Source organism: Magnolia sinica, chromosome 1 (assembly GCF_029962835.1).
Source record: "Magnolia sinica isolate HGM2019 chromosome 1, MsV1, whole genome shotgun sequence".
NCBI classification, from domain to species: domain Eukaryota; kingdom Viridiplantae; phylum Streptophyta; class Magnoliopsida; order Magnoliales; family Magnoliaceae; genus Magnolia; species Magnolia sinica.
The window spans coordinates 135840520-135865574 of NC_080573.1; the positions used below are offsets into that span (position 1 = coordinate 135840520).

Here is a 25055-nt window from a genome sequence, read left to right on the forward strand (position 1 = left end):
GAGTTGTTTTGTTGATTTGAATGAAGGGGTACATTCTTAAGTAAAGCTTGGAGATGGAAAGCTTCAAAATATTGAAGGAAAGGGAGTCATAACAGTGCAAACAAAGGGAGGTAATTCTAAACTTATTCATGATGTTATTTAAGTTCTTGGCTTGGCTCAAAATTTACTAAGTGTTGGACAATTAATTCAGAAAGGATATTCGGTCAATTTTGATAAAGATGAATGCATGATCTTGGATAAGAAAAATAAGCAAATCGTGGCAAAAGTAAAAATGACACTAAACAAGGTTTTTCCTTTCAACATGCCACTAAAAAGAAATTTTGCATTAAAATCTGAAGATATTGATGAAACTTAGCTATGACATTTTAGATATTGGCATTTAAATTTCAAAGGCATAAAATTACTAAAGCAGAAGAATATGGTGATCGGTCTACCTTTTATTAATAAAGAAGATAAAGTTTGTGAATGTTGCATATATGGTAAATTTCACAGGCTTCCATTTACAAGTATGTGATGGAGAGCAAAAGCTTCTCTTGAACTTGTACATGCTGATATTTGTGGTCCTACGCAGTTGCCATCTCTTAACAAGAAGAAATGTTTTCTACTCTTCGTTGATGATTATACCACGATGATATGGATATATTTTCTTGAACAAAAATCAGAGGCTTTCACCATTTTTCTTAAATTCAAAGCATTTTCAGAAAAACAAAGCGGCCAAGAGCATGGAACAGCAAGATCGACAAACACTCTCATTAAAATGACTTCAAAAGAAGTCTAAGTGAGCCATCCTTAAATGTAAAGAATGAAGGTATGCATGATTTTCTTATTGTCTGCCTTTATGTTGATGACTTTATATATACTAGCACCAGTCAAAAGATGATAGAAGAATTCAAAACGACGATGATGAAGGAATATGGGATGACTGATCTCGACTTATGAGATACTTTCTTAGCATCCAAGTAAGGCAAAACCATGGTGAAATATTTATTTTACAAGAAAAGTATATATGTCAATGATCTCTTAATGAGATTCAACATGTCAAAATGTAAATCTGTCGCAACTCTAATGGTTATAAATTAGAAGTTGTCAAAGAATGATGGAGCACAGAAGGTCGATGCCTCAATTTACAGAAGTTTGGTTAGATCACTGATCTATCTTTCAAATACTAGGCTAGATATTGTATATGCAGTCAGCCTAGTCTCAAGGTTCATGAGTGAGCTTAAAAAGAATCATTTTGAAGCTGCAGAAAGAATTTTAACGTATATCCAGGGAACTAAAAGTTATGGCATCAAATACTTGACAGAGGAAGATAACAGGCTTATTAGATTCACAGATAGTGATTGAGTGGGATTAATTGATGATAGAAAAAGTACTTCAGGATATGTATTTTGTATGGGATCAAAGGTTATTTCATGGACATCAAAGAAGCAGAAGACAATTGCGTTATCATCCGCCAAAGCAAAATATATTTCAGCTACCGGAGCAACATGTGTAGCAATTTGGATTAAAAGGATTTTGAGCGATTTACAAAATGAACAAAAATCGCTTACTACTATTTTCTATGACAACGTGTCGGCAATTACCATGACAAAGAATCCAGTCTTCCATCGTTGATCAAAGTACATCAAGTTTCATCATCACTTCATCAGGGAGTTAGTTGAAGAAGGATAAATTGAGCTGAAGTTTTGCAGGTCAGAAGATCAACTCATAAATATTTTTATTAAGGCCATGACAATAGAAAAGTTTATCAAATTCAGAAAAATGATGGGAGTGCAAGATTATCAAATTAAGGGGGAGTATTGAAAATATAATTTGAAAATAAAAATATTTGAGAAATATGTAGAATGTATGTAGGAAGCATTTAGAAAGTGTTTTCCTAGACTAGTCTAGAAAGTGTCTTTTGAGTTTCCTAAGTAATTAATGATCTTTACTCTTGTGTGTAGATTATTCCTCAAGAGTATGAAAATGGACTTGATGTACATGGAGGAAACAACAACAAAAATAAGAAGGAAAATCCTTCCTTCCAATAATTCAAAGCATTATAATATCTACTTTCATAATTCAAAATATACAAAAGCACTCTACTTGCAATACTCCAAGTCTAAGAAAATCTCTTCTTCGTCTCCTCCTCTCCAACAAATTTCCCAATACTAGAGATTTTGATTGCTAACATTCCCCTTGCCTCCCTTGGGAGCTCAGCTCTGGTTCGAAACACAGCATACACCCTTCTAACCTCTATAGCCTCAAGCCCAACATTCTCCAAATAGGAGTTTGATTCGCCTGTTAAGACCCTAACCAATTCACCAAAAGTCACGAGCCCGTGACTGATGGAACATGTAAAGTCTGGCTATTAAACCTTAGGGGTTGTAACATTCTACCATGTTCGTTAGTCGATGTCCATGAGGGCCCATTCTATATATGGCAGCACTCACTTTAGCCCCTTTTCAAGGGATGGTGGCTACACTGTAGTTATCCAGGTAGCCCTTTCCACCCGGCGACTGCACTCTTGTTGCACGGGTAGCCCTTTTTATGCCGTGACAGCTTTCACTTGGTCCAAGTTGCCCTTTACAATGGCTGCCCCTTCCATGACTGATGGAATGTGTAAAGTTACGTTATTAAACCTTTGGGATCATAACATCGTCTCCTGACGTTCTACCAATAATCTCTTTAATTCAGTTATTCACTTTTCTAATTTGCAATTTCGCGTCACTAATTTCATGCATTCAAGCAGGGCCTAAATCATATCTGTAAAGTTCTAAAGCTAATACCAATTTTAAATTTATGTAAAATCTAAATAGCAATGTACTTGTTGAGGATGGTCTGAGTTAATTACTCGTGCTACATATATGTAGCAAGGACTTTGTTGTAGATGAGTTCTTGCAACTAGTCGATTATGGGGCCAACATGAAAATAAGAAGCCCCATGGATAGCCAATCCAATAATCAGGTGGGCCCTGCATGAGTTCGAAGGCTTTTGGGTTGTCCATCTTGCTTGATTTTGGGTCATACAGTAGCAAGATACGAGGGCACTTCTAGATACGTTGGATTCCATACAAATACTACAGTGGTGGCACATGCAACTTATTGCACGGGAGTTCTCATCTACAAGCAGTTAGAAAATATTTTGTCAGAAGATGAAACTTAGGGGGAAAAAAAAATGCAATCCCCATCACCAAGAATAAAAATAAGAGTTAAAAACAAAAAAACAAACACTAGGTGGGCATCTTGGTGACAAGAAGCTATAAAGAATCATCGAAAGTCTTCCTCTACGCGTTTCACAGTAAAAAAATGTCAAGGTGACTATCAAGAACCAGTACTCTTTAAAATTTAAAGGTGATCTTTTCTGCATAGCACGTACTTCAATCTCTTCTCTAATCTTCTCCAATCGATCTCTGAAGATGCCGGGGCCAAGGGTACTCTCGGTGCTAGATACTGCAAAAATACAATACTACCATTTCCAAGCGATTATCATCGCAGGAATGGGCTTGTTTACCGATGCTTATGATCTTTTCTGCATATCGCCGATCATGAAATTGATCGGTGCACTCTATTACGATGGGAAGGAAAACAGGTTGGGTGTTCTTCCAGCCCTTGTCGTGTCAGCTACTATCGGAATTCCACTTTTGGGCACTGTGGTGGGCCAGCTCGTCTTCGGTTGGCTCGGCGACCGCATCGGTCGGAGGCGGGTCTATGGCCTTGCGCTCATGCTCATGGTGTTCAGCTCGATTGGATGCGGGTTCTCAATATGTAAGACCAAGATATGCGTCTTGACGAGCCTTTCCTTCTTTCGGTTTTTGCTTGGGGTAGGCATCGGTGGGGATTATCCATTATCGGCAACGATCATGTCCGAATTCGCTAATAAGAGGACACGTGGATCATTCATAGCCGCTGTATTCTCAATGCAGGGCTTTGGGATCCTCGTCGGCTCGGCAGTCACTATGATTGTTTGCACAGTGTTCGATCGCATACCAAGATCACCATCCGAACCAGCGGGTCCGAAACCGCCCGGTGAGGCGGATTTGGCATGGAGGGTGATCCTGATGCTTGGTGCAGTCCCAGCTATGCTAACATATTACTGGCGGATGATGATGCCCGAAACTGCTAGGTATGATGATCTAGATGGCTTATCGTTTATGTGTTATGGACCATGGTCCACCATGTTCGTGAGCCAGGCCCATGGTGAATGTGCCCTGGCCTAAATATTAGGCAGGACCACTCATCAGGTGGGTGTCATATGTAGACTGTCGATCGTTGGTTATCTTTTCTTCCGCGGTCATTTTTTATTCTCATGAATGGAGCCTGGCTAGAAAATTGCAATTGTTACATGATCCTAGCCATCCAATTGAAGGCCATCGAATGAACTAGTAAAATAAAAATGGCTGACGGTCCAAATTCAATGGTCAGTATCAGATGGCCAGTGTCATCTTGTAAGCGTGACTATAAGTAGGTGCTCCATCCTTGATAAGGCTAGCAGTTCGGACGGACAGGATTGAAATACAGGTCGTCATATGAAGAATATATATATATATATATATATATATTATTGTTGCGGAGAAATAGTCACATACATTTCACTCTCAATGGACGGCAAAGGCAAAGTTACTGTAGATTGAATTTGTTCATAAACTGTTTACTTAAACCATTAATCTAGAGGGCCACAGTTGTCATGTTCCAAATCTAAATCCTTTTGGTATTACCCATCCACGATGGTATGGGCCATTAAATAGATGGTTTTGGATCAATGAGAAAAAAAACCCATCAACAGCTACAACCCCAACGTAAAACACAATCATATTGCGTAATATAGAAAACTTGGTTTTAATACTCGAACAAGTCTGATGGTGACTGGTATGAGTATAGTCTGACTCAGTCAGCCGGATCGGATCCCTTTCAAGTACCATGAGTCACCCCGGGCTCAGGTGAGCTGAGCTTCCCCATCATATTCGGGGTCGGGATCCATTAGGCAGTGTCCGGTGGGGGAGTAGGAGCTGCCAGTCCTCCATCTTTGTAGGTTTTCGGTGTTTTTATTTTTTTTTATTTTTTTATTTTAAATTAAAAAGATTCTCAAAATTTCATTGATAGGGAGAACTAAGCTTACAAAAGCTGAGCGGATGGCTCAGGCCATAAAAAGGGCCTAAGAGACCCTGCTTTACAAGCCATTCACATTCGGGAGGCCCACCCCAACAGATACTCCTATCATATGAAGGAAAAAAAAATCAGGAAAAAGCTAAGAGAATCGGACCGCCCAGTTTAGTTTTTGATTTTCTTTTCTTTCCTGGGCTTCCTCTCCGTCCTTTTTTCTCAGAGGCTGCCCGAAGTATTTTCTGATGTAAAGTCGTTCAAATATATGAAGATTTTATCCTTTAAAGAAAAGAAAAGGAAAAAAAAAAAGAGGTGTGCTGAGTCAATTCAGCCCCGACTCAGGCCCAACTCCAGTAGTCGGTCTGTGTTGCTGAGTCTTTTAACCATGATAGCAAATCTATTGCCATATGCCTAGGCTATCATCAATGCCAACTTTGGTTTGCTACAAAGAGAGTTATTAGATACTCTGGCTTCGTGTGATGCTTCTACGCAGGCACATAGAAGTGGAACATGTCTCATTTGTTGATTTAAAAGTGTATTAGCTCAATTATATGACCGCAACTTTGACCATGTTCCAATAACCAAAGAGGAGATTGCGCTGGGAATTTCTACGCACACTCCAAGCGGGACACCCAACAATCCTACTTTGAATGTGAATCTAGATTCCCGCCCACCATGAAATGGATGGGTCGAAGCCATTTGTACACAATCTCCTGTCTACCAATGGTTGAGATCAAGATTCTTTAATAGCAATCCTTAAATAAGGAAACTTAATTTTTGCAGATACACGGCATTGGTAGAGAATAACATCCCACAAGCAGTCAGAGACATGGAGAAGGTGTTCGACAGGTCTCTGCTTGAGATCGCAGAAGAGTCCGATTCCCGGCCAGAACCTCAGCTTGCAGAAGAGTCCGATTGCCCGCCGGAACAACCGTCCTACGGCCTTTTCTCTAAACAGTTCGTCCGTCAGCATGGACGCGATCTATTCGCCTCCGCGACTGCATGGTTTCTGGTCGATGTAATTTTCTACACTATCAACCTTTTACAGTCACTAATCTATAAAGCTGAGTTTGACAAGAAAGATCGACCTAATGCCTATCATGCAGCCTTCCATGTCGCGGAACTCCAGGCGATCATCGCCATTGCTTCGACGATCCCCGGATACTGGGCCTCTGTCCTTTTCATCGATCGTGTGGGGAGAGTGAAGATCCAGATCATGGGTTTCCTCATCATGTCCATTTGCTTGTTTGTCATAGGTGGCCTGTATGACAATCATTGGAGCAAGCGCCTAGACCCGGGGTTTTACATTCTCCTAGCGCTCACGTTCTTCTTCTCGAATTTTGGTCCGAACACGACCACATTCATCGTGCCGGCAGAGCTCTTCCCAGCGAGGTTCCGATCAACGTGCCATGGTATAAGTGGGGCTGCTGGGAAGTTGGGGGCCATCATAGGGACTGTTGGATTCTTGTGGGCCTCTCAAAGTAGCGATAAGAAAGATATTACAGACCCTGGTTATAAGCCTGGGATTGGTATGCCACGTTCTTTGATGATTCTAGGGGGTGTTGGTGTTACAGGGGCTGTCTTCACCTATTTTTTCACACCTGAAACTAAAGGGATATCATTGGAAGATAATGAAACCCAAGTGGGGCCCAGTAAAGTGGAGCTCATAAGGTCTTCTAGCATTAATACAAGTGGGCCCATTCATCCTGTCCATTAGATCTCTCTCTCTCTCTCTCTCAAAGACTTCCTTGTCTCCCTGTAATACATATTCAGTTTTATGAGAATGTCGATGCATGTACAATGGATTCCTAGTGAAAAAATAATAGTTGTAATTATGGCTTGCTCTATTAAAAGAAGTTTTTGAAGCGTGTTTGGATGCACCTTCTATTTTATCTGTATTGATACAATTTGAGATCTTCCTTTGGAATTAAGTCACTTTTACATATTTGGCATTTGCAAGTGGTTATTGCACATAAATTGCCATATTGGTTAGGCATGGTTAACACTTTTAATTTGTTTTTAAACATGAGCCGAGCTTGGGTTAGCCCAAAGGATTTTGAGTTAGGATTGGGCAGCAGGGAGTTTGGCCAACCTGGACCTATTAATAGACTTAGTCCTAGGCTGTTTTTTGTCCATTTGATGTAGGACAATTAACCATTTGCTCTAAAAGCTCGATTTGATAGAGCATGGTCAATTAATTCATTTATCTTATACAAATACTGCAAGTAAATTACAGGTTGATGTTACGGATGGCGACCGTGTAAAAGACAAGTTCGAATAGAGAAGAAGAATAGTGCACGTTTAGTTTTATTTGTTTTCCGCTGTAAACTTTGATGACGTAATAAGCTCTCATTGATAGGGCATTTGATAATTTGTTAAATTTTTTCACTCTAATAATAAATACAATTGATTTTACTCTCGTGAATGATTACCTTCATAAATGTAACAGGATTTAGATATTATATATATATATATATATAAATGCTCACCTGCGAACCAGTTCGTACGTACTACATACGAACTTTTTTGAGAACCCATCATACGTGATGTAGATCTGAAATCTGAACCGTTCATGTGAAGCAGCACCTCTTGAAACCCCCGGGACCAAGTTTTACTTCGATCTAAAACTTTTATGGACCATGAAAAATGAAAACAGTTTCCTCCCTTGATTTGCATTTCTCTTTGCTATGGCCCACCAGAAATTTAGATCAGGGTGAAAATTTGTCATAAGGGGTTTCATGGGATTCTGCATCACATGGACCGTTCAGATTAGACACCCATGACACGTGTGCAAACGTGCGCACGTGCGTAGGTGCGCAGGGGAGCATGACTCTCTCTCTCTCTCTCTCTTATATATATATATATATATATATATATATATATATATATATATATATATATATATATATATATACATATATATATATATAAAACAAGGTAAGGTCCACTGAGAGTGACCCGGATAGATTAGCACTCGAAATTCTCGGGCACGAGTAACTGCTCCTATATTAATCACCCTCGATAAGAATCTCAAACACGAGACTTCTCTCATCCAAGTTTATTACTTCATGACTTTTCCATTAGGGCTTGTTTAGAGTCATGGAGATTTGTGTAAAGAATAATAAAATAAACATTGTTTTATATGAAATCTTATTTCCAAGAAATTGTGGACCAAGACATGGAATCAAGTGACCGACATGCTTTATCTCAAAAAAATGTGCAATCTGGATCAATTTTTATTTTTATTTTAATTATTATTTTTTTTAAAATGTGGGATGTGAGATATATTCAATGAAATAGTTGCCACGAGCGGCTTACACCTCATGATTCGGGGTAGACCGATAGCAAAAAGAAATGGCCCCCCCATCAAATGACTATATAACACGAAAACCAAGAAAAAGCAAGGCTAGGACATCTGCAGATTTCCTAAGCCCGTTTTGTCGAGAAAGAGAAGGTCTCGGATCGTGGGCGGAAGGGCCTCCCAAGAACGGAAGTCGTGGTCTTGCTAACATTCACTACCTAGCCTTGCCAAGCCAGCAGCCACCGAATTAGCCTCTCTCGTCTTCCAGTACTAGATGGACCAGTAGGAACTCTTGCCACTGGACAGGGCCCAAATAGCGATGCTTCGCTATGCTGGAATCATCCAAGATCGCCTTAATCTCTGTCCTAGTGTTAGTGCCCACCTCATACCCTCCGTAAAAATCAAAAATGAATTTACCATTGTTGTCCCTTCCTACACCTCCCCTGCCCGAGCGGCCCGAGTAGCCTCCAGCTGATCCATCCACGTTCGGTTTTATCCAGCCCGCCGGCGGTCTAGCCCATTTTACAACTGACACCTTCTGGGAATTAGTGGCCGGGATCCAGATGCTCAAGAACTTTAACAAAGCTGTGGTGGACGCTTTAAGCTGGTTGGGGAACGGCAGGAGACTGCTGACCCAATTGATCCAAAAGAAGGTGCCAGCGATGATATCCTGGGCAGAAGGCGCCTGGTTTTCAAAACGACAGATACTCCTACTCTTCCATGGTTTCCAAAAGATAAAAATGGGAATCAGCCCTTTAAGAGAGGTGCCATTGCTGGAACAATGGGAAGCGCAACACGCGCTCCACCAATGGATGGCCCATCCTTGTCGTTGACTCAATCCCACGGTCCGGAATACCACAGCAGCGTGAGAAGAAAGCCCAGACGCTGTGAAGCTAGGACCAGGCCCACTTGTGCAAGAGATCCATGGGCCGTTCAAATGGTGTGGCCCACCATGGTTAAGCCCAAACTAAAATATCAAGTTGATGCATTAATAAGCTGAATGTGGACTGTTGGTGGACGTATTTGACCGTACTAGTTGGGCACATGGTTGGATGCGTCAGTGAATCTGCGTACCAAAAATTAGGTGGATCCAAAACTCAAGTACCCTACACATAAAAACAAAATGTGGAAATAAATACTTAGGGTTTTAATTTTCTCCACTTTGATGTTTATATGCCATCCATACAAAATTTTGTGGCCATACAAACGTTTCAATGGTGGTCATTGAATCTCTACTGTTTCCTCTCATATGCCCACTTGACTTTTGGATCCACCTTAATTTTTGTCCCATGTCCTAAAATGATCTCACAAAACAGATCAACGGGGTAGATTTCTGGCAAACATCAGTGTGGAACCTACCTAGCATCCCAGAACCTAACTTCCTTCGAAATCAAGAAATCCTCGTCCTTCAATCCACATCCGTACAGAAGCTGTGCTTTCTCATAATCGTCCTAGGACTCTCATCATGTGCCAATGATCTTATGGGGTGAGTCTTGGGCAATCTAATATTTTAGGCTGTGGATCTGGACCAACGATCAGGCCTGTGAACTTTTTTACTCTGCCTAGTCAGGGTACATTGGTGCAGCCTATGTTGGGTGGGTTGGTGACCAGGTGAACGACTCAGTTAAGGTCGTCACAACTCGCATTGAATTGACCGAGTTAAGTGAGTCAACTCCACTAGTCTTGTTTATTCGGGGTCAGAATCTGTCTCACGAGCATATTTCCTAGTGTCTTAGTTCAAAATTTTGTTGAGTCGAGTGGCCAAGTTCTAAATATTTGACCAGATGCAAGAATAGGATTATCAAATTAATACCGTTGAACTGATGGCCCAATCATTGTCAGACGGTAACCTGAATATCTCCCAAATTGAAATTTCCCGGTCACCCAATCTTTAGCCTTTTTTTCGATTGAATGTGGATTACTTGGTGAATTTCTTGTCGAGCATTTATTTGCATGCAGACAATTAAAAGGTTGGCATTGTCCGCTTGAAGATAATATCTGGGTCATGAAAGGACACAAGCTCAATGGTCTGGATCACCAAATTATGGCCCTAGCATATGCACAATGGGAAAGTTTGATGTATTTGGATTGAAAATCTTGTTCTCTCTCATGTACTTCTATTGAAATCTTGTTCAACCAGCTGCCTTCGCATTTGAGGCTCGGTAAATTGGGATGAGTTTTTCTACGTATTATATATGATTTTTGGATGGAAGAACCTACTTAAGCCAACCAGCTCTCTCATGCTGGGTTACCCATGCCAGATTTGTGAAATTCTCAAAAGTCTCATTTAATTTCATTTTTACTATAAATAGTAAGTTTTAGTTTCGAGTATAACTTTTGATCTTTGGATCATTTGAGTTATAGAAATTGTTGATGCAAAAAATTGATTGCCTCCTCTTCCGATTTATTTCCTGCACAAGAAGGAAACAAAGAAGACCCTGGCTAGAGCTGGGGACCCTCCGATGCTTAAGTCAGTGATGGGGTCGTAGTAAGAGGTTTTTAGGAGAGTTTTCTGCATACCTATCATCTTGGAGGTCCCCTGTATTTATAGGAATGGGAGGGCCCCAACGTACAGGGATTCTTCTCCTGATTTCTAGGAGGTTTGATTTTGATCTGTTTTTGAACTCCATCTGATCTCAAGATCTTTGGGATCGATGATCCTTCTACTGGATTCTCGGGACAGTATTTCCATTTACATCGTCTTTTCCTTGCTTGACTCGGCCCTAACCGCCTCTAGTGACGAGTGGGCCTCGGCTGGCTACAAGAATAAACTATTCGCCATCTGTCAGATGAAACGGAACCCACCTGTAATTAATGTCCTTTCTTAATTCGATAGCCGACTCTATAACTGACCCAAACATGGGTCGGTTTTATAGTCGATCGGGTGGCTTCTAAGCTTTCAGCTTTTATCGGCCTCTTTAGATGTTGCTTCATCGTTTGCCGAGTCAACTTTATACATCTTATATACTTAATCTTGTGGCTCATGACTTTGTAAGTCTCGGTCGGGGTTTATTCTCTACAATCCGAGCTAAGTCTCTTCTTTAGGCATTTAGTTTATTTACCTCGGTCAGGCTTGTTGCCTCGGAATCCTGGGCAGTGTCAGTAGAGTTGGTCCATTCCATAATTGGGTCTCCGGACTTGTCATATTTTCCCCCAATAGTAAGCCCCCTACTCCTTGTGTTAACGTTGTTGACGCTATGGAGTAGAGTAATCGTTGAGTCGGCTTGAGCTGGGACCGACTTTATGATGGACCATTTAATGCTAGCAGGAGTCTTACGTCGTCTGGAGCACACGACGATTTGTCGATCGAGGTCGCACAAGCGGGCAACCGTTGGAACATTTCTTCCCGCTTATAGGCGCTGGACACATGGCTATGGTAGTTATTGCATTGTTCGGAATGCGCCACGTGTCGGGCGGAGGAGTCGAAGCGACCGCCGATTTGACTCCTCCTTAAATGTCCTAGCCACGTGGCACGGCTATATAAAGAGGAGAGGGACGAGGATCTTCCATTTTCACGCTTCTTCCTTTCCCTCTGATTTCCATTGCTTTCCCGTTTTCCATTACTTGTTACTGTTTTTCCCCTTGGATTTTTAACTTTCGCTTCCACGTTCGTCTTCACTTCAGCCCTCCTTACTATCTCCGGTGAGTTTTGTACTCTCTCCCTCCCTTTTATTTTCAGTTTTGATGGCAATGCATGGCTCCACAAGCCCCTGGGAGGGAGTTTCCGGTGAAGAGGGTGAAGCGAGGTGTCTCTGGGATGTCTCGGAATCACCTTCATTGCTAGCGGAGATGGCCGTTGGTGCCAATGAGGCTTTCCAGCACTTTGAAAGAGTGGTTGGATCCTCCGCGGAACGTCCTATTTCTGCGGGTTCCTCCCGCGGTAGGGCGTCTTTGGCGATTGCCCCAGGCAGACCAAATCCTCCTGAGGTGGAATCAGAGGAAGAGGATGGGGAGGCCGAAGGAGCTAGTGAGTCAGTCTCTACCCGGAGATCGGCAAGAGCTGCTGAATCGGCGGTCGAGGGAGGAGAGGCTGGAGATGAGTAGAGGGGTCCGGTCCCTTCGGTTTTAACTGAGACGGATCTAGACAGAATTAGGGCCGGGTATCATGTCCTAGACTCGGTTATTATCCGTCTCTCTTTGCTGAGTGAATTACCCGACCGTCCTCCTACTGGGATAGTTACTATCTTTCAAGTTGCTCTGCAATGCGGCTTACGTCTGCCCCTCCAAGGAATAGGTCGGGATCTACTTTCCCGACTTCAGATAGTGCCCGGGCAGATAATATCGAACGGGTGGAGGAGCTTGTTCGGATGTTTAGTGTTGTGGGCTGAGACAGAGTAGCCCCCACTGACTATCGATAAGTTTCTCTATCTGTTTCAAGTATGGCCGAATCCGCAACAGCTCGGCTGGTACTTTTTGTGTGCTTGGCGGAACAAGGGCGGACCTTTGATAACCGACCCACCTACCTCCAACAAGCACTGGAGAGATAGATGGTTTTGGGCGTGTGGGCGCTGAGAGACTGCCGAGCCAGGACTTATCGAATCTCGTGTTCCTCGGGCGTTCTCTCAAGCAAGTGACTCGGCAAACACTTCTCGTCTATCTTCTCGTACTAGTGTCTTTGAGTCTGATAGGATATGTTTTGCCGATATTCCCGAGTGAAGGCCGAAGCTCGGAGCTGGTGCTTTAGTTCGAATCAAGGATTTGAAGGCACTAAGTCCGGAACAGCGGTCTTGGAAGAGACTTCTCCAGCCAGAGTGTCTTTTTGAATCGGGTTTGGATTCGACTGTGACAGGTACTTTTTGGTTTTCTTGTCATATTTCCTTTGAGTTTTGTTTAACTCGTCTTGCTTCTGATACAGAGATGGCTGAAGCAAGGCCCATTTTTCGTCCGCCTTTCAAAATGAAGGCCCTTCTAAGGTCAGAGGCTCGGCCCCCACCTCCAAAGAAGCCGAAGACGGTTTTGAAGGCTAAAGAGCAAACTGCCCCAACCATCCCAACCGTAATAATCCCCGACTAGGAGGGGGCGGAAGTGGCGGACGCGGTAACATCCGAGGCTCAGGTAGCTCTCGAGCCTCAAGTGGCTCCTGAGTCAGGACCTGTTGCTGAGCAGGTTCGGGAACAGATGAGGGAGGACAGGAGAGGTGAGCCTTCAAGAGGGGAGATGACTCAACAGGAGACGTCGTTCTTCTAGCGGGCTGTGTCGAACATAGTCTCCTGGGCAATTTCTCATGGGAGCGAGAAAGAATTCGCTGCCCTCTTCAAAGCTCCCCAAAGGCGGACTCTCTCTCACGCTGCAAAGATTCTCCTCGAGGTAAGACTTGAACTTCTCACTTATATTGCTGATTCCTTCGAGTTTAATCTGGCTTTACATTTTTCTTTTACAGTTCGCTCCTTGTTTGCTCAAGGCTAGCATGGATCTGGTCGAAGCTCAGAGTCGGGCAGTGGAGGCTGAAGCAACTCGGAAACGGGTAGCGGAGGCGGAAGCATAACTCAAAGCTGCCATGACTCGACTCAACATAATGGTCAGCGACTTAGGGCTTGCCAGGAAGGTCATCAACGACTCTAGAGCCGAGGGTGCTCGTTTGGCCTCGCAATTGCAAGAGGCTAGGGAGGAGAGTCAGCCGAGTCGTCAGGCTCTAGATGCCTCCGAGGAGAAATTATCTCGGCTTAGGACCAAGACTAAGACTGTCATTGAGTAGGCCAAGGCCTAAACCTTAAAGGACTTTTTTGAGTCCTGAGAGTATCTAGAGGAGAGGGATTGTCACGCCCCAAACTCGAAAACCGGACTCACAAAATTTTTAATCGCCGAATCCGGCGCTGACAGCCTCCATAGTACCCCATTCTCGGCTCCCAGCGCCCATTCGCCAGATTCCGTTCCTGGGATGCTACGAGGAGGATTTTTAACGTCAATTTAATTTATAATAAGCATAACCAAAGGCATAACTTACAAACAACAACCAAAAACTCCATCACATTTCCACTATGATAAAAAGCTTTACAAGTACAATGAGCATAAAGAGAAATACAATGATAATGGACAAAAGCTCCAAGATGATCTGCTATGCGCTCCTGCCTCAGCGCTGCTGCGGTCCAACGTCACCTACACGCAATGGTCGTGCATAAGCTAATAGAAAGCTTAGAGGGTGGTAAGAGTGTGTGCTTAAGGTAGTAATACAGTTATGTAGTATCAAAGTAATGCGGAATATGTTAATGAATCCATGAATACTATTAGCCGTACCAAGGTCATACGATGCAAAGCATGAATGATGTCAGCCATACCAAGGCCATGTGATGCGAGATGCAAACCAAGCACACCAATCCTCATATAAGTCTACATATCAATACAGCTCAACTCTAGAATATCACCGGGGTCTAGTACACTCCAACCAGATTACCACCTCATCGCGCCAACAAGGAGAGTGGAATAGACCTCACTATCCGCCTGCCAATATCGGACTCGACTCTCGATAGCGAACCCATTTCTTGAGCTGGTCAAACTCAGCCTAGCTTTGCCCCCTCCACTCGGGCGGGTAAGGTCGCACCCCCTTCTAACCGACCAAGACACAGTGGAAGCGCGGCCTTCTGGTAATCGGCAATAGACGCTCATGCACCCACTTGGTCTAGACATTAGAGCAACCTCCTGGTACCATAAGAGTTTAGGGACTTTCACCCTGGGATATCTATAGCATCCCATGTAGAAGAAGATTTTCGATATCCAATCCTACCAACTACGATACTCCTGTGGAAGCTACGGCCCTGATGTCATTAGGGCGTACAGTAACTATGTCATACAATGCAAGATGCATGAATCACGCAATCCAGTCATACAGCAAACATATGCGTACCGCGCGCTCGTGCGAGCAACTTCCCTTACTAGGGAGTCCATAACAATCTGCCTAATGGCATATGTTATGATCAATCACTCATCTCATCATAAGCATGTAGATGATGTGTATGGACATGTATCATGATGCTATGGTGTCACATACCCATAATCAGAATCGATCAATCACATACGACAAATGGGGGCTACTTATTTGGGTTAACCCACGCAGAGAATGGGCCTAATAAGGCCTAAGGGAAGGTCACAATGAGGACATCTAACCATCATTGCCCATCAATGTGGACATCTAATCAACATTGCTCCCACGACATGACCGCCAAAAACATTATCACATACATCATGGTAGAATCTAAATCAAATGGGCCGAATCAAATGGGCCGAATCGGATTGGGCCGAATCAATGGGCTGCATCGAATTGGGCCGAATCGATGGGCCGAATCAATTGGGCCGATCCAATGGGTAGAATCAATTGGGCCGATCAGTGGGCCGAATGTATATCAAATTGGGCCCACCCTTACGTATTTTGAGATCCAACCTATTCATAAGTTATCATAGAGATAGATGAAATGAAAATAAGTATTAGCTTAATTGGAAACTATCGTGGCCCTAAGAAGTTTGAACGGTGGATGTCACTGTCCACTATTTCAATGGTGGGGCCCATTTGAATTTTAATTCTGACTCCTCCTTTACCTCATACCATAAATGATATCTCAAAATGGTTGGATGGTATGGATACAACACATGCATCATGCATGATGGGCCCCACCGTCCAAATAGTGGACGGTGTAGATAAACATATGCATCATGGGGCTACATAACTTGCTGACTTCAACTCACCAGCCATGCAACTGGTATGAGGTACCCTAGCCAACTTGTTCTCCTGCTGGTGGGTCCCACCTTCCCAACTTGCTGGACGGTGGATACAACACATGAATTATGGTGTGGTCCATGTCCCATGCTGGACGTATACAACCGCATATAGTTGTTGTACGTTACAGCTACAGCTCCTTAGGAAGGCAGAGGTGGGTCTCATGTGGAGCCTACCCTTATGTATATTATAAAATATATAATATATATGATGTATATTTTATGGTATAGTTGCTGCCAATGCAGCTTTATGCATTAAAGGGAGAGGTGGGTCCCACGTAGGGCCCACCATCTTTTATATATATATATATATATAATATAATATAAACTATATAATATATATACATATGTGTTGACGTCCAGGCCCTTGGACAGCCTGGACAGTCACATGCATCAAAGAGGGCCCCACACGTGGGGTGTGTCCCACCGTCCAAAGACAGTGGACGGTGTGGATAAAACACATACCCTATGGTGTGGCCCATGGATGGACAACGTGGGTGGGTCCCATGGACCCCACCGTCAGCACACACCCCCCCTGTTAGCCACCGGCACAGGCAATCAATGCCAAGACCTCTGCATTAAAACGAGGTACCTTTCACTCAATCTACCACTTTAGCTATAGATCTGGGCGTGGATACGTGCATCAAGGAGGGCCCCACACGTGGGGTGGGTCCCACCGTCCAGGGACGGTGGAGACCCCACACGCATCACGGTATGACCCATCTAACAGGTGGACGGCGTGGATGGGTCCCATGGACCCCATTGACCGTTCACACTTCATTGCTAGCACACCCACCATCAATAAACCTCCACTGTCAGTTAACACTTCACTTTACTGTTAGTACACCCTACGTCAGTCCACACTTCACTTGACAGTGCATGTCCAGTGTCCCTGGACGCTAGACAGTGTGCATACAACACAAGCATCATGGTGGGTCTCACTTGGACGTGGCCCACCAGATTTGGATCAATCTGATATTTGTGTTTCTCCTACATCCAGGCCCACCCAAAGATGGTGAGCAAGGTGGGCCCTACGGATGGGACGACGTGGATCAAACATCATAGTGGGGTCCACAATATATGAGAAAGAGAGCGAGAGAGAGAGAGAGAGAGAGACATCGGCGAGGATGGAGGGGTCCCGCCACCATGGGCCCCTCTTTGATACAAAACCTACATCAAGGTGGGTCCCACCATAAGTGGGCCCTTATATCACAAAAAATAAATAAATAAAGAAATGGAGATCCAAGATCACCCACCGTCTCCTTCTTGCTCCCTAGTCTTTCTTTGCTCCTTAGCTTCGATTCTAATGGAAGAGATGAAGTTTGGATGGTTGAGATGAGAGATAAGGGGTAGGAAGTGGGCCACACACAAAGCTCTCTCTCATGGAGGTTTGGGAGAGCTTTGGACGTGTGATTTTTCATGCTTGGGAAAGGTGAGTTTGAGAAATGAGAGAGAGGAAAGAGAGAGAGAGCGATGGGTGATGGATGTGGTGAGTGATGGAAGATTATCTGTATCAGAAGGACCTCTATATTCCTCTAGGAGGAAAAAAGAAGAAACCAGAAAAGATGACAGATGATGAATGATTTTTATTGGATCGGAAGGCTTTAGGAACGATCCGACTCTCTTTGTCTAAGAGCGTCGCCTTCAATATATCCAAGGTGAAAACCACAAAAGAATTAATGGAAGCCCTAGCCACCATGTATGAAAAACCCTCAGCATCCAACAAGGTTTATTTTATGAAACAGCTATTCAACATGAAGATGTCAGATGGTGGGAGCGTGGCTGAACATCTAAACGAGTTCAATACAGTCACAAGCCAGTTGGAATTCGTTGGCATTATTTTTTAGGATGAGGTCAGGGTGTTATTGATCTTGTCTAGTTTGTCAGACAGTTGGGATGGTTTGGTGATTGCTGTGAGTAATTTTTCAAGATCGACAAAACTGAAATTTGATGATGTGGCCGGTCTAATTCTCAATGAAGAATCTAGAAGAAAGGCATCAGGAGTTTCAGGGGATTCAGGGAATGCTCTAAACGTTGAAGGAAGAGGAAGATCGCTGAACAAAGGAGGCAATAAACACGGACGTTCTAAGTCGAGGAAGAAGTCTAAGGGACCGAAAGACAAAGACGGGTGTTGGCATTGCGGCAAGAAGGGGCATATGAAACGTGATTGCAGGGCGCTCAAGAAATAAGAAGGAAGCTCTCAAGGCGGGAAAGATTCAGTGAATCTATCTGAGGAGAGTGACATAGAGGCGTTGATCTTGTTTCTTAATGCGATGAATGAGTCTTGGGTTATAGACTCAGGTGCTTTGTTTCATGCCACTTAATGTAAGGAATTTCTGCGTAATTATGTATCAGGTGACTTCTAGAGAGTCTACCTGGGTGATGATGAGCCGTGCAGTATCATTAGAAAGGGAGACATTCATATAAATTAGAAAGATGAAACGGCTTTGAAATTGAAGGATGTCAGACATGTACCGAGTTTGAGACGGAATTTGATCTCAGTGGGATAGTTGGTCGATATCGGTTATGTGACGACATTCACCAGCGATTCCTGGAAGATCACAAAAGGTACCTTGGTGATATCTCGAGGCAAGAAGAAAGGTACCTTATACGTGACTTCAGGATCGTATAGTTTACTCGCAGTCGCATCAACTGGAGTGAATGGGCAGTTATGGCATCAGAAGTTAGGACATATGAGTGAGAAAGGGATGAAAGTGCTATTGTCAAAAGGAAATCTACCAGAGCTGAAGTCTATTGACTTGGAATTCTACGAGGACTGCGTGTATAACAAGCAGAAGAGGGTAAGTTTCAAGAAGACAGGACGCGCTCCAAAGACGCATCTGTTGGAGCTTGTACACACTGATATGTGGGGACCGGCACAGGTATCATCTCTTGGTGGTTCACATTATTTTGTTTCCTTTATTGATGATGCTAGTAGAAAACTGTGAATTTATTTCTTAAAGCACAAATCTGATGTGTTTGATGTATTTAAGAAGTGAAAAATTATGGTAGAAAACGAGACAGGTAAAATAGTAAAATGTCTCAGATCTGATAATGAGGGAGAATACTTTGATAAGAGATTTGAAGAGTATTGTGCAGCAAATGGAATCAAACATCAGAAAACGATTCCAGGGACACCGTAGCAAAATAGTGTGGCTGAGCGCATTAACAAGGCCATCCTTGAGCACGCTAGGAGCATGAGATTACATGCAGGGTTGCCCAAGACCTTTTGGGCATATGCTGTGAATACTGCCGTATATCTCATCAATAGAAGTCCCTCAGCACCATTGGATGATGGGCTACCAGAAGAAATATGGACTGAGAAAGAAGTGAACCTTGCACATCTCAGAGTGTTCAGTTGCACTTCATATGTTCACATTAATGCAGAGCACAGAAATAAGTTGGATGCGAAGTCTAGGAGATGCACGTTTATAGGCTACGAGCAGTATGATTTTAGCTAAAGGTTTTTAGATGTAGAAAACAGAAAAATCATCAAAAGCAAGGACGTAGTCTTCAATGAAAAAGTGATGCATAAGGACAGTGTGCAAGAAAATAAGGCCGAGGAGAAAGAATTCATAGAGTTGGAAAAGTTACCGGACACGGGTGTTACAGCCCACAGGATGATCATGCACAGGAGCATTATGAGGCAGAGCCGCATACACTGGTTGTGAGGAGGTCTACTCGGGAGAGGAGACCCACAGTCCGATACTCACCCTCCTTACATTATATACTGCTGACAGATAATGGTGAACCAGAGTGTTTTGAAGAGGCATTACAGTCAGATACACGGGTTAAGTGGGAGCAGGCCATGGATGATGAGATGGACTCTCTTGAATCTAATCGTACATGGGAGCTAGTTACTCTACCCAAGGGTAAGAAAACTCTTCATAACAAGTGGGTTTATAGACTGAAGGAGGAGCGCGATGGTTCGAAACGGTACAAGGCTAGACTGGTTGTGAAAGGGTTTCAACAAAAGGCAGGTATCGATTTCACTGAAATATTTTCATCGGTAGTGAAAATGTCTACGATTCGCATGGTCTTGAGTATAGTGGCTACAGAAGACTTACATCTAGAGTAGCTAGATGTTAAGACAGCCTTTCTTCATGGGGAACTTGAAAAAGAGATATATATGCATCAGCCGACAGGATACATGGTACCAGGAAAGGAGAACAAAGTGTGCAGACTGAAGAAGAGTCTATATGGCCTAAAGCAGGCCCCGAGATAGTGGTACAAGAAGTTCGACAGTTTCATGTCGGGAAACGGTTTTAGGAGATGTCATGCAAACCACTGTTGTTATTTGAAGAAGTTTGATATGTCGTACATCATCCTTATTGTGTACATTGATGATATGCTTGTGGCCGGTTCAAGCATGAAGGACACCATTTTCGGATCCCGGCACCCATTCACCAGGTTCCGATCCTGGAATACTACAAGGAGGATTTCAAGTCATCAGTCCGATTCATAATGAGCATAACAAAAGCATAACCCACAAACAATAACCACAAGAACACCACCACAAAATCCACTAAGATCAAAAACTTTTGAGTACAATGCGATAGAAAAGGAAAATACAATGTGATAAAAGAAACAAAACTCCCGCTCGGCTGCGACAAGGCTATGGCTGCGTCCTGGCGTCACCTGCACGCATCAATCGTGCATAAGCTTATAGAAAGCTTAAAGGGTGGTGTAAGTGTGTGCGCAATATAAGCGTACTCAGAATGCAGGGTCAGAGAAATACGGAATCATGCTGATGAGTACATGAATGCAATCAGCCGTACCAAGGCTATGCGGTGCAAGATATGAATGCTATTGGCCATAACACGGCCATGCGATGCGAGATGCAACTCAAGCACGCCAATCCTCATCATATATCAGTATAGTTCTCATTCTGGATAATCAACAGGGTTCAATACACTCTAAATGGCACTGCCGCTCTCCTAGCTGCACAGTCCGAGTGAGCGTAAGAAACCTCACTATCCGACTGGTCAATAGTCTGTCAATACTTATCCGGCACGTCGATAGCGGACCCATTCGCGAGCGGGTCAAACTCAACCTAGTATTGCCCCTACCCTCGGGCGAGTAAGGCCACACTCCTTTCCAACCGACCAAGACACAGTGGGAGACGCCTGGTATTCAGCCCTCTCGCGCTCATATATCCACTCAGGCTCTCGACATTGGAGTCATCCTCCGGTACCATCGGGTTTAGGATTTTCACCAGAGACATCTATGGTGCCCGTATGCTAAACCAAATATTTTCGGTCCAATCGCCATCCACGATGTATCTGGGGAGGCTATGGCCCCGATGTCGCTAGGGCATACAAGAATTACAATCACACAAATGCAAGTGCATGAGTCATACTATCAGTCATGCATAGCCCTGAATATACCATGCACTTATATGAGGCAACCCCGCCTATCAAGGAGTCCATAAACAATCTATCCAAAGGCAAATGCTATGATCGGTCATTCCTCACATCAGGCATACATATGGTGCGAATGATCATGAATCATGCATCTATATTAAACATGTAATAAGAGATGGGTTCTAGGTATAATGGAGATGGGCATAGACGGCCTACTTACCATAATTTTGGGCCTATCAGTGGGCCTTAGGGATAGTTATAATGCGGACATTTAACCAACATTATCCATTCAATGTGGACATCAAACCAACATTGCTCCCAAGGCACTGTCGCTATGAGGGTCAACACATAAACCATGAAATGGGCCTCATGTACATCCCATTGGGCCTCTAATACATCAAATGGGCCTCATGCATGGGTCTCATATACATATATCAAGGTAGGCCTCAATGACGGGCCACAAATGCATCCACATGGTCCTAGTCACATGGGCCTGCATACATCCCAATGGGCCTCATAAAATGGGCCTTAAATTATCTTCAAAACAGTTGGACAGTTGGATGAAACACATACATTATGATGGAGCCCACACTAATAGAGGGTGCGGTTTACAATACTTACCTAAGTGGGGCCCACCAAAATGCTCATTTTCTACCCAGCTTAAGGCCCAATATAATGTTTATTTTCCACCCAACTTAAGGTCCAACATAATATTTATTTTCATCCAATCTATTCATAAAGTCACGTGGGCCTGGATAGGGCCCACTGTATCTGAGATAGTGGTACAAGAAGTTCGACAGTTTCATGTCGGGAAACGGTTTTAGGAGATGTCATGCAAACCACTGTTGTTGTTTGAAGAAGTTTGATATGTCGTACATCATCCTTATTGTGTACATTGATGATATGCTTGTGGCCGGTTCAAGCATGAAGGACATCTCAGATCTCAAAAGACGACTGTCTAGAGAACTTGCCATGAAGGATTTAAGAGCTGCAAAATAAATCCTAGGAATGAGGATAAAACGTGAAAAGAAAAATAAAAAATTAGTTTTGTCACAGGTAGAGTACATAGCCAAGGTACTTGATCGATTCAATATGGGAGGTGCTAAGCTGGTTAGCACACCGTTAGCCAACCACTTCAAGCTATCTAAGGAGCAAGGTGCAGAGACGTAGGAGGAACGGGACTACATGGCTAAAGTCCTATACACGTCAGCTATTGGGGGTCTCATATATGCTATGGTAAGTACAAGGCCAGACATTGCTCAAGCAGTGAGAGTTATTAGCAAGTTCATGAACAACCCTAGGAAGGAACATTGAGAAGCTATGAAGTGGATCCTTAAATATCTGGTAGGTACTAAAGATGTAAGGTTGTGTTATGGAGGATCGAAAATCAAGCTACAAGGCTACGTTGATTCAGATTTAGCAGGAGATATCGACAGTAGAAGAAGCACTACAGGTTATATTTTTTCTTTGGGTAGTGCTACAGTCAGTTAGGTCTCTTAGTTACAGAAGATATTATCTATCAGTACGACGGAATCAGAATATATTGCGGTTACAGAAGCATGCAAGGAGATGGTGTGGATGCAAGGTTTCATGAAAGAGTTTAGTAAGAAGCAAGCAGATTGCATGCTGTACAGTGGCAGTCAGAGTGCAATACACTTGGCTAAGAATTCAGCCTTTCATTTAAGCACTAAGTATATTGCCATCAGATATCACTTCATACGTTCATTACTAGAAGATGGATCGATTGCTCCGAAGAAGATTCATACAAGTGAGAATCCTGCGGATATGCTGACCAAGGCGGTCACACAGGAGAAGCTGAAGCTCTGTTCAGCTTTGATTGGTCTTCAGGCTTGAAGACGGGGAGGTGATGCACTCCGGATGTAGAAGACGAAGGTTTATGTCGATGTGTCTCCAAGTGGGAGATTATTGAGATGTGGAGCCACATCTGGGAGTCGCTCGACTAGTCGAGTGCCCTACTCGACGAGTGGCCCACTCGACCAGTCGAGGACTGGCTCGACTCAAAGTCTAGCTAGCATCAGGTTTTGGGTTCCGAGGTGCTCGATTGGTCGTGGCCCAAGCTCGATCGGTCGAGGGTCTGCTCAACCGGTTGAGGGTCTACTCGACCGGTCGAGGTTACACAGATTCGTTTCCAAATTTGATGTGGACTGCGGATTTTTGAGTCGGTTTTCGTAGAGGTGCGAAAGGAAAATTGCCTAAACTATAAATAGGTGTCCCTAGGGCTTTTCTAGGTATGTATGGGAAATAATTCTAAGGTGTAGGCAAAGGGTTTTCTCTGTACTTTCAAAGGAGAGGTTAGTATATTGCCTTGTAATCTTCGTTTTTCTGCATAGTGGAAGTTTGCATCTGTGGTTTTTCATCCTTGTTTGGAGTTTTTCCACATATATCTTGTCTTGTGGTTTGTTTGGAATGTTTTGATTCTGTTTGTAGTTTATATTTCTTCTTGTTTATCATTTGTGGGTGAGACCAGAAATTGGATCTCGGTTCACTGCGTTGTTGGCATACTGCACAACAGCTTGTTTGTTATAGGTGGCCTATATGACAATCATTGGTGCAAGAAACTAGACGTGGGGTTCTACATTCTCCCCGGGCTCATGTTCTTCTTCTCAAATTTAAGTCCGAACACGACCACATTCATCGTGCCGGCAGAGCTCTTCCTAGCGAGGTTCCGATCAACGTGCCATGGAATCAGTGGGGCTGCCGAGAAGTTGGGGGCCATCATAGGGACTGTTGGATTCTTTTGGGCCTCTCAAAGTAGCGATAAGAAAGAGATTACAGAGCCTTATAAGCTTGAGATTGGAATGCACAGTTCTTTGATGATTCTAGGTGGTGTTGGTGTTATAGGGGCTGTCTTGACCTATTTTTTCACACCCGAAACTAAAGGGAGATCATTGGAAGATAATGAGACCCATGTGGGGCCCAGTAAAGTGGAGCTCATAAGGTCTTCTAGCATTAATACAAGTGGGCCCATTCATACTGTTCATTAGATCTCTCTCTCTCTCTCTCTCTCTCTCTCTCTCTCTCTCTCTAAGACTTGTCTCCCTATAATACATGTCCAGTTTTAGGAGAATGCAATGCATGTACGATGGATTCTTAGGGACAAAACAACAACAACAACAACAACAATAATAATAATAATACTTGTAATTATGGCTTGCTGCACTAAAAGAAGTTTTTGTAGTGTATTTGGTTGCACTAGATATCATGAAATTTTTTCATACTGTGAACAGAGGGGACCTCATTTGTGTACTGTAATATATATGCAAGATATAATTAGATATACATATGGGTGATTTTTCCAAATCCCACCCCCCACCCCCGCCCCTTTCTGTATTGAAACAATTTTAGATCTTCATTTGGAATTTAGTCTCTTCATTTTACTTTTACATATTAGGCATTTGAAAGTGGTTATGGCACATAAATTGCCATATTGGTTCGGCATGGTTAGCACTTTTAATTTGTTTTTGAACATGAGCTGTGCTTGGGCAACACGGAGTTTTGCCGAGCTGGACCTCTAAAAGCCATAGGCCCCTAGGTTTATAGCTGTAGAGATTTGTGGAAAGCATAGGAAAGGAAACATTGTTT

General features: G+C 43.3%; 1 protein-coding gene across 2 annotated transcripts; it reads left to right on the forward strand.

Annotated features, from left to right (window-relative positions):
- The first annotated feature begins 3382 nt into the window (after window positions 1-3382).
- On the forward strand, window positions 3383-24496 carry LOC131219379 (probable inorganic phosphate transporter 1-9). Of its 2 annotated transcripts, XM_058214493.1 has the most exons (3): window positions 3383-4104; window positions 5865-6337; window positions 24000-24496. In XM_058214493.1, exons 1-3 carry the CDS (start codon window positions 3398-3400, stop codon window positions 24455-24457), a joined length of 1638 nt encoding a protein of 545 aa, XP_058070476.1. In that variant the 5' UTR covers window positions 3383-3397; the 3' UTR covers window positions 24458-24496. The 2 variants fall into 2 exon arrangements, with proteins under 2 accessions (XP_058070476.1, XP_058070468.1); XM_058214485.1 differs by lacking the exon at window positions 24000-24496 and having other exon boundaries at window positions 5865-6962.
- Window positions 24497-25055: the final 559 nt, after the last annotated feature.

Bases quoted from the DNA above. Each gene is read 5' to 3' on its own strand.
- LOC131219379 (XM_058214485.1), top strand. From the start codon at position 3,398: ATGCCGGGGCCAAGGGTACTCTCGGTGCTAGATACTGCAAAAATACAA. The intron at 4,105-5,864 runs GTATGATGATCT...TAATTTTTGCAG, and splicing joins ATGATGCCCGAAACTGCTAG to ATACACGGCATTGGTAGAGA.